The sequence below is a fragment of the Bombus bifarius genome, unplaced genomic scaffold (genome assembly GCF_011952205.1).
Source record: "Bombus bifarius isolate JDL3187 unplaced genomic scaffold, Bbif_JDL3187 scf7180000008033, whole genome shotgun sequence".
Taxonomy (NCBI): domain Eukaryota; kingdom Metazoa; phylum Arthropoda; class Insecta; order Hymenoptera; family Apidae; genus Bombus; species Bombus bifarius.
In genome coordinates, this window is record NW_022884404.1 from 484,697 (window position 1) to 495,816 (window position 11,120).

Sequence of the window (11,120 nt, forward strand, 5' to 3'; positions counted from 1 at the left end):
TCAAATTATACATTGGTTTCGAGATTGTAAAATTGAGTTCGACCGAAGGCAAGTTAACTTCGCTTAATTGAGTCTAAACCGTCAAAAATCTCGCAGACAAAAGAATCCAATAATACTCCACTTCCACTTCCTCGCAAATTCTACTATTATCCCACTGGAAACGTTTAGAAAACCTTCTTCTTCACAAAGAGTATCGAAAGTAACGGACGTTTAATTCACGATGTCGTCCGAAGAAAATGTTGAAGCGAGCTCGTAGAAATCAAGCGGATGAGAGATATTACGACGTTGAAGGAGACCTCATCCAAAGAAGATTTCGACGGAAATTGAAAAGGGCAGGGTTCAGACATTCGGCGCCGCTCTTTTGACTTTTTTCCCTCCTTCGTTGTTTGCGCTTCGCACGAATTCAGCAATACGCGTGATCTCGCGCGCGCGTGGCTACGAATCTCGAGTCCTTTGAACGGCGTGAAGGTAAGGGCGTCGCGACGCCGCGAACACCGAGGAATTCACCAGCTTTCTATACGGAGCGAGCGTCTTTTTGCGCGTGAATTCATCGGTGCAAGTCGAACGAGGGAAATGAAGCGGAGAATGAGAACGGTTAGGGCGTCGAGCAACTTCTGCGACTGATTATTATTTGATTATTAATCTGATTGACTGGTTCGTAGGTTTTTATACTTGAAGACGCGGCTGTAGAAAACTGGAGAGCAGTCGGTCGTGGAATCTCCGTTGGGGATCTTGATTTGTAAGCGGTTAAAAGTTAAGATGTAATTATTGGACGTTCTTTTCCTTTAATCGTCTTCCTCTTCGATGGAATTTCTCATTTTCTTCCTCTTCTTTAATAGTTTGTTAAAGTCGTATTAATTGCCACTTGTCGTTACACGTGACTTTAGAATGGATTTGTAATTTGATAAATTTATAATTCATATAGTTGTATGATTTTATATCCGTAGAGCGTACCGTGAAAAACAATCAATATTATCCTGGCATCGGTGTGTTAAAGTTAATATTTGGGGCGTAAAGGCGTAGAGTTACAAAGCCAAGAAAGTTGTAAGTTTTGAGTAATAGACGCTTTATAACGCCCAGGTGTCGACTAGCCGCAGCTGACGAATTTTCACTGGAAACTTAGTGGAAAAACTCAAGTGTAACTTGCAGCGTGCGCCAAAGTTTTCAATCCGCTGACACCTCTGATACCACTGACTCTTACTGTTAAGGTTAACAGACTAAATTTATGATGGGAACAAAACATCCGCTACTTCTAAGTAGTTGAGTTAAACACGTTAAACATCAGTTTCGTAATCGAAAAAGAATTTATATATAAATAACGCTTTTTACTTCGTTAATACTTACGTCGTTAATTTTAATCGAATGGATATTAAAATTTCGACGAAACACTGAGGTAATAAACGTCAGTTTCACGACAGTCTTTTAATATGCGAGGAAAAATCTACAAATCAACGGAACTAACAAGCAGATGCAGCCAAATTCAACAAATTACTAGCGTTCTTCGTTTTACTCTGTATTTAATGCAACTGGCACACAAAGAAACATGTACATCCAACGCTATAACACTACTTCCAATTAAAACGCGCGACCTGAAAACGCTAACGAATTTGTGTTGGCACCGTTTCACGCAGAATCCATCTCTCGAACCGGCGTTCGCTTTACGGTGCTACATATTATACGATGTATTATATGCTAATTTCGACCAACTTTTATAGGGATATGAATAACGAATCTAAGTGTATTCAATATATATTTAAACATACTTGCATAAACACTGCGAAATTTTAGACATGTAGAAATTAGAGGGAAATATAAAAAACACAGAAAATACGAAAAATATAACGAAAAAAGAAAGCGTAGATATAGCAAACATAGAAAATAAAGAAAATTTATATCTATATTTTTCCAACGAAGAGTACAGGAATACCAACTGGCAAAATTCAAGTGACAGGGCCAGTCGTAAGCAAAGAAGAACAAAATCGTTGTTGGACCTTTCGGAAGAAATATTTAAATCACGATTTCCTGTTTTACTTGACAATTGGAAAAACCAGTATCTCTCTGTAGAATCGATGAGAACGAATCAGTCGGGCGACAGGGATACGCGTTCTCACGAATCGTGTCAATAAGAGGAAAGGAAAACATGAAAAGAAGCAAAAAAAAAAAAAAAAAGCGAGGCACACTAGGAATGGTGACGGAGCACCAGCCGGCAATGAAATATTCTCGCTCACAATGACTAGCCTTAATTATTGCAGGCCGCGATGAATGCTAATTCAACATTTTTCGCGAGCTCGCGAAATAGCCGACACAGAGACAAGTAGCGCTGATTAACCGACACTCGAGCTAGCCAGTATACTAAATTCGAGAGAGACTGCAAGCCGGTCTGCTGTTGTTTGCCAGTCGAATTTAATTAACAACGGTAATCAGGCTACTTTACTTTCACTTGGCCGACGAAAGGACACAATCGTGTTCGAATACGATGCTTGGACGCTGAGAATTTTTGACTGTTTTCTCATCCGTGGTGATACGTTTATGCCGTCTATACCATTGCTTTCTTCGCTAACGGAAAAATTATACGAGATTCGTGTATTTGTTTCCTTGTCACATAGAGTGGAGTTTGCACGGAGATAAGAGATGATACGTTTTAAAGCTGATACGTTATAGTGCGTTTAGAGTTTAGACCGAATGAGCGAATGCTCCTTTTCCCTCTATTTTAGTAAGATCGAAGCGAAGGTGTAGACGAGCATGGGTTTCGTCGTTTGACGGTCGACGAAAAGAACGTTTCAGATTAAAATACTTCGTTGCTACGAAGGGATACTTTGTCTGTCTTGAACTATTCGTTAACAAGCTTTATGACATTACAACCCTTCAAACGGATGACCGTAATTGAAAGTTGAAGTTGGATTACACGTTGAAACTGGACACCTACTTTCTCAAACGATTGCTTTCAGATTGATTTCTTCTTTCGATTGTTAACCTTAACGTAGATAAGCAAAGCGGTAAGAATTCGAACCTACTCGTCTCGATATTTTATTAGAAAATGTATTCTTCAAATACTTATTTACATTGCCACTTAAACTGGCAGCATCTTTCCAATTTAACGAACGCAAAAAGAATCATGTAACGAAGGATGACCTGCTTCGACGAATTAATTGCAAGCGGCTTCGCGATTGCGTTGCGTTAATTTTTACTTCTGCATCCTCGTTCGTGCAAGCGATATAATTCACGAGTAATTCGAGCTCGCCTAATTAACCTCGCCATCACCGTTATTTTTCGTTGGTTTCGAGCCGGGCTGATTTACGCGAACGATAAAATTAATCGGTCGATCGTTGTTAGTTCGCGATCGTGTGCCAAGGAAAGCTTCGCGATTCGAAGTCGAGCATCCTTAAATATCCTGAAAGGTAAGAAAAGTTCAAGCGCATCGAGGTCAGACCTATCGATCTTCCTCTGGCCTACGCCTTCGCTCCAATTCCCATTACTTCCGAATCACAATCAGTTCTCTCTCTCTCTCTCTTTCTCTCTCTCTCTCTCTCTCTTTCTGAAATACCTTTAAAATCGAAATGCCGCTTTGGGAAACAAATCTTTCGAATTGAAATTTACTCATTTTGTGTTGTGTTAGAAAGATTCGTATAATAGAACCTTCCATGTCTGAATTACTAGGCAGACAGAAACATCTGAATAATGGAATTTTCATGTAATAGAACAATCGCTTCTCTCATTTTAATACGTTGACACATAACTTTCATATGTTTTGACACACGTAAAACGTTGAAATGCACTATACACCGTAACGTTTAATTTTTGCAAGATATCATATCGTACTCGCGCACATTTTTTTGACAATGTAATCTCTGAGCCACTCGTATCGTTGAACATTTTTGTTTCTTTCATGTTTTCTATAAATCTGCCACGATCTACATCTCTATTATACGAAAAATGTTTTGAAATTATAAGAAGAGACGCGACCAAAAAAAAAACTGTCCAAAAATTTCCTCGTTCTGCCTTTCTATCGATTCGGATGCTTCAGGTTCTACCGTAATTATTATTGACAGGATGAAATCAACCGACTCGTCCGGATCATATGGATAATTTATTTACAAGAGTAAAACATTATGTACAAGAATGCGTCGAGAATCGTGTGAAAACAATACATGCTGAGAGGTCGTGGAAAGGGAACACAGTTTCATTCGTTATTTCTGTCTTTTTCTTTTTCTTTTTTTTTTTAACCGGCGTTTAGTTTCACGTAAGAAATTATACAAGTTCACGTGGTATACACATACACAGAGATTTTTTCTTACGTCTTATTTCGTTCTTTTCTCTGATCGTTCTCGTAGCCCTGAACTGCCATCATTTTTCCCACCGACGAATATTCGACCACGCTTCGAAGTCGTCGTTAGAGCATTACGACCCTGAACTCCAGCAACGAGGGCCGTGCTTAATACAAAAAAGTGATTAATTACGTGTCGTTCCGTTTGGGGAAACTTCGACAGAGAAAAAAGATGTGAACTCCTTTTTCATGTTGGAAACAAATCTTTTAAAGCGTACGACAAGAGACAAAGGTATTCGTACGACCTTATTGTTAATTGGACCAGGTTAAAATAACCTCGTAAATAAATAAGTAAATAAATAAATAAATATATAAAAGTATTCATACAATTGGTATATAATAGAAATAAACGGAGAAATATTTTTTATATATTATTAAATGTATTGAAATATATGTAACCGTCCGTTACACATGGTAATGTTAGTAATAGTAGATACTCGCAGTAATGTACACAGACAAATGTTAATTGAATTATTTAGGACGAGACTCGCATAATAATAACACTTTATCGAGATGGTATTGCTCGTATAGCGGCATTAATTGATGTTCGTGTTATAATTAATATGTGGTTTGCTTTTTTCAGGAATAACAACTACTTGCAATCTACTGAACACACGGATAATATTAAGCTTTTGACGAAATTTTCTATTATTCTATATATTTTCTCAGTCTTTTCTTATTAAGATGTCCTTTTTGCATTTACAGGCCATTTGCGGATTAACTTTGAACATATTATAGAATATGATAATTTTCCAAACATTTTACCAAAACAATGCCCATGTCTGTTAAACATTGTACTTTGCCATTCTACGCTTTAGCAAAACGTGCAAAACGAACTCGTTAGGAAATTCGGTCGACAATATTTCGCGCAACTATCAAATTCAAAAAATTCGTCGGAACCAATAAACAACATCCATTGAAAAGAAATTGTAAAAGCACAATGGCTCGGAATATAAACTACAAACGAACATAACGACAACGTAACGATATCCACGTTGCTCGATCAGGGTGTTGACGCTTTGAACAACTATTAAAAAATCGGCGATTCGTTAAAATCGTGACGAGGGACAGACGAATATTTGCACACAGTATAAAATTCGCGACGACGACAAATTTTACTCTGTCTCGCTTCACCGAGAACTTGTTCGGAAGTGGCAGTCCAGGGATGTGAATCCCCTTTGTTTCACCCATTTCTTCTTTTCTTTTTCGCTTTCTATTTCCATTTATATTAACGTTTACTCGGTAGTAGAAAGTATTTCGTCAAGAGATGGAGTGTAGATGGGAGTGGAGGGGGATAATTCGGTGGACATCGTATTTTCTACGACGACGTCTGGCCTTTTTAGTTTCTTCTCTTGTTCGGAAATTTTAATACGTTCCTCGTCTAATTAACATTCTTCTTACAGACTCTCTCTGTTTCCTTTCATCCTACCACATTCACTCTCTGTTTTATTTGTATACTTAGTATGAGACGAAAATTAACGAAACGATTAGGCATGGATCGAAAGTTGTATTCGGAAGGATGAAAATTCGAATTGTCCCAAAAGGCGACGTGCTTTTTGATTGCACTGCGTTGAAAATTACGCGATATATTGCCAGTAAAAAGTAACAATCTCATGTTTCTAATTGCATGTATATGATTCTGGAATAGTTTAAAAAAAAAAAGCGAAAATGGGAACAACATAGTTTTCAAACTGGTTAAAACGTTGAAATAAATGCAAATTAAAAGGGTGAGTAAATAAAATAAAGTCAAAATTTAGTACAAAATAATTAATTTAGAATATAATTTTAGCAAATGAAGAAGAATTGACGCAACGAGATACATCAAGATCCATCGCAATCGTTACGATTCTCGTTCATTGAAACACGCTATATTTCGCCAAACGAACATACAAAATTTCTTATTCGACCAGGTACTCGTTCTCGATCGATTCCCAATTTATTCGAACGAAAGCACTCACGTGGAATCGAACGAGATCGAGAGCCATTTGAGAATGACGCAGCCTGAAGATATGAAAATCCTTCTGGATTCAACAGGGAAATGAACAACTCGACGATAGAAAAGAATAATTGGTGCGCGGACGAGAAAGATTCGTTTGGCCTCTTTTACGGCTCTTTAAGCCTCCAGAGGTCTCGTCTCTCCGCTATTTTAATTTATCACGCGAATCCAGAGTAATTTTTCCATCGTCACGCGTCGTTTCTGTGTGTCTTCGTTCTCCTGTACAAACTCATGCGCGTGTCGTACGTGTTATGCAACATACGCAGTTTTTTTCTCTTTCTCTCTCTCTCTCTCTCTCTTTCTCTCTCTCTCTCTCTCTTTCTCTCTTTTCCATAAAATTGTACGTTACAAAACATTGTTTCGTTAATCGAGTGGAGATCGCGTCTAACGATCTATTTTATTAATATTTATCATCGTACGAGTACTATGCGATTACGCACTTGTGGCTTGCTTGTGTGTGGAACTTAGACATTTTATATATGGGTTTTATTTTAAAAATTATAAATCGCTGGTACGTGATTTTTATTTGCATCCTGCTTGTTTCTGTTTTATATTAAATGTTGTGGTTCTGGTGATTAGTTGTTTGAGCTTCTGAAACAGTTTGTAAAAATATCGATGGTGAGAGACAGCGAATAGCGTTGGCTACTTAAGATACAAGCCGTCGAGCTGATCTAACGATAAGATAACACAGATAACGATCGATAAATTATTATAAAACGTCTTTAGATTAAATATGCGTTGAGTTTGAGTGATTTTCACGATCATTTGGTTTCTAGATGCGATTGTCAAATAGTCTTTGGTAATTGACGATCGGAAGACTATTTTGACAATCGATAGGATGAATTCGTTCGTTCGTATATCGAGTAACAAAGAATTTTTATACTTCGAGATATTTTCCATGATATTTTATCAATCTTTTTATAAGCTTATGAAACGACCTAATTATTCTGACATAATAGCATTCTGAAACTAAATTCGGCGTACAACATAATTGCCAATTATACGAATAAATCCGTATTAATATTTCAAAGATCTTTCACCGAATAAAAATTCGAAAAAGAGAGAATCAGGAAAAGAAAACCGTGCTGAAGGTTGAAGAATCCTGTGGACTTCAATTCAGGCGTTAATACCCTCATTGTTCTCTCCTCTTTAAGAACCGTCCTTTCTTCTGCTTTTAGACCGAGATCGAGTTATTTCACCACAGAACAATCAAACAAACTCTTTGTACCACAAAGACAGTTCGCGCAGATTTGCTCGCAGGAGCACGGTCGAATGTTTCCAAAGGCTTCCGCAATAAAATTCACAATCCACATTGTTGATACGCATGTTCGCCGTAAAACAGCTTCCTTTCATTCTTCGACTTCCTCGTCGCGCGGTGTTCTCTACATTTCTTCCATTACGAAAGATTAAAAGAATCATCATATGTTAAATATTTTTTCCAGATACGATTAAGATACAAAGAGTTCGATCTCTACAAATGTTTGAATTTGGCAGGCCAATATCAACCAGTAAACATTGTCATATTATCAATTGTCAACTAATTGGCGAAGAAGAACTTTGTTATACATAATGACTTTAATGACATTTACAATGAAAACATTGAAACTGTACTATTAAGCAACATGGGTAATCACGATATTCGGGTCTTGAAAATCTTTGAATTTTGAAAATGATAATTCTCGAAAATTGAAAGCGATGAAACTAAATAGTCGTGGAGAAAGTGTATCGAATAATATTGAAGTTACTCGTCAGTTAAAATTTTATGTGAGAAACGCCATATTTTATGTCGATTAATTTCATAAATGTATAAAATACATTGTTATCTAAAATTCATTTTTGTCACGAGTTCTTTAAATGCTATCCTCATTTTTGTCTCGTACTCTCTCAAATTCCCCCTCTCTATCCATAAAATATTTCGACAAAGTAAAATAAGAATAACAGGATCGTCATGATTATAGGTTGCAGTTGCTAAACTCGTCTCGCATTCCCTTCAAGTTTCCCTCGGATTTCAACAAGAATTCGCATTTCTCCATCATGCATTTGGAACCGGATAATGCACGTCTCATTCAAGAAACACACAACGAAGCGTAAAACTCGATATGCTCCGGGATTCGCGAGTTTCCCTCCGAAAACGTGTGCTATCCTGCAACGTTGTAATATCAGAATTTCTTTTCGTTGAAACTAGAGGCATCCGTGAGAGAGAATCCCTTGTCAATATTGGCCTGTGTTACAAAATAATGCCGGCGTCTCCTTTGTGGAAGCTGAAAGCTCCATATCTGAACAAAAGCGAATGAAACACACGTGTTCACTGTTCACATGACATTCTTTCCCTTTTACCTTATTCCACGTTGAAATATATTAATTTATTAACTAATACGCGGTATTTGTCGTCTCACTTTTCCAGCTTTCACTAAAAATGTATAAAACATATTGTATTAAATGTTTTAATTCCATAGAAAGAGAAACAGTAGCAGCAAACATAGAATTTATATAAACAATTAAATATTTAACACATAGCGCAATTTTTTAAGAATTGTTACGCAGAAAAATTCAGATAACGATGTTCGAACGAAGTAATCAAATCTTTGAAAAATACGAGATTTTTCTCGAGAAAATTTATATCTTGCCAAAGATTCGCACAGCTATGAAAATATCCACTAAAATTTTCTTTGCCACGAACGAACGAACTCTTTCGTTATTGGAACGATCGCTTTCGTCTTGTAACAATTACAATATACATAATCGTCCTTACTAATTCGCAAACTTACACATCGAATTTACCATGTTCGAGCACACGTTCACGCTCTTACATGTTACAATTTCTCTTTTTCTTGTTCATTGAATCGTCGCTTACAATATATACCATGTACAATGTTACTTCGATATTTTGGTTTCCTTATTTCGATGACACTAGAACGCGCTAGAAATTTGCAAGTTATTACACATATCGAACCTGGGATACTACGACGACGTTTTCGACAGTTTTCACCTATGGATGCATTGAAAGTCGCGATTTCCAACGCGAAACCGGCCGTGACAGAGTTCCTTCATTGATATATGTTTCTTCTTTCACTGAGAACTGAACATTTTTTAACGAGCAGCAATAAAAAGAAATTGCACTCGAAGAAGCTTTCTTTTCGTAAAACTTAATTCATTAATTCATCGGGCAATGGCTTCTGGACTGATAAATTTGGCGGGCATGGTTTCGAGAATTTGACGGTTGAAGTTATGTTTTGAAAAGGAATTTCGAACACGACGACAAAAGATAAATATAATTAAAATTAATCGTTCATAACTGTTCTTGCGAGAGTTGTTACGGTCAATGAAGTTTAATCGATTATTTTAAGTTAAAAGAAAATGTATATCAAAAATTGATTTATTTAAAAAATTTGCTCGTAACGATAATTTTTGCATCGATTTTCTTTAACTTACAATAATTCAGTACATTTATTAATTTGTAACGCTTCTATTTTTATAGTTTTGAGCATCGTTTCTTATGTATGTATGCGTTAATTATCTTGTTGTATATGTTGTCTATAATTTGTATTTTATAATTTATTACTTCTTAAAACAATACTAAACATTCAGTAAATATTTCAAAAATTCATCGTTATATGTGTGTATATCTAAACGTGTTAAAAGTAGGAAATGCCATCGACGATTATCGAAAAACTAAGCTGAAAAGGCTGAAATAACGTAAAACTTTCTTATCAGTCAACCTTCCTCTTAAAACGTCCATCACGTGGCCGTAAGAAAGCTTCTTCATCGATGATCGTTCCGGTTGCATGCAATTTAATTTCGATCAAGGTACAAACAGGCTAAGGGTTGGCTACGTCTTATTGTGTCCAACGATCCATCGAGTTTCACTTAATGCTCCCGTTGATATTCATTCATGTTCGCGTTTAAGTTGCCACGCGCACACCGTCATACGGGCTCTCACACATCCACACACACATAAGTACGTGCAGAAAGTATACACGCAGACAGACAGCTCGGAGACACACGCACGGGCACGTACGAGAACGCACATTATCTCAATTGACCCAAAAGGAAAGCTAGCATCACGAGGACCGTCTTCGATGTTGGCGAACCTGCTGCCGTGTTTCCGTGCTGCATTGCAGCTGGATGCTCTCCTGGAACAAGAGCAACGAAGGCTGGATTAGTGTCTGTCCTGCACTTCCGGTTCCAACCGGAACACTTCGTTTTTTCACGGTTTGCACCGTACAAGAAGAAAAAAAAGTGGAAGGTTTTATACGTTCTCGTGTTGTTACCTTCTTTCTCTTTGGTTTCGGGTCTTTTCTCTTAATATTTTTTCTGTTCCGAGGTTGGGCATACTTACTCGAACTACGAGCAACCGCATCGGGCCTTACGGAGATTTCAATGTATATTTTAAAAAGAACGAGACGGAAGAAAAAAAATCTTTTATTTTTTTGCGGAATTTTATCTTTTACAGAACTTTCAGAAGCTACCGTTTTAGATGACGGCTCGATGGAAGAGAATAACAGCTATGGAAAGTCAATTTCCTAGGACGTCGATTTGAAATAGGAAATTCGAGGTAGAAAATTACTAAAAATACGACTGCTTGGTCGACCAGTTTGTTATTTTTCTTTTTCAAGTTTAGTTAAAACGATCTTTGGGTTTTGAGGGTACCTTCTCTTAAGATTCTGATTGCAAGCTTCTCGAGATTATTTTCTTACGATGGAACGTTTACGACTTCGTTTTGACTTTGAAAAAACAGGGTCATTGTTTTCTGATTCCTCGGAGAATTTTCCTATAGCAAGAACAAGATGACCACTCTCT

At 37.0% G+C, this 11,120-nt stretch overlaps 1 protein-coding gene across 1 annotated transcript in view; it reads right to left on the minus strand.

The window, feature by feature from the left end:
- Nucleotides 1-4,198: 4,198 nt before the first annotated feature.
- The window catches only part of LOC117207515 (zwei Ig domain protein zig-8), a 316,183-nt gene continuing 309,261 nt past the window's right edge, over nucleotides 4,199-11,120 (minus strand). The window contains exon 7 of the mRNA XM_033447816.1: nucleotides 4,199-10,453. Coding sequence (XP_033303707.1) covers nucleotides 10,350-10,453 — 104 coding nt within the window. The 3' untranslated portion in view covers nucleotides 4,199-10,349. The remainder of the gene's footprint in view (nucleotides 10,454-11,120) is intronic.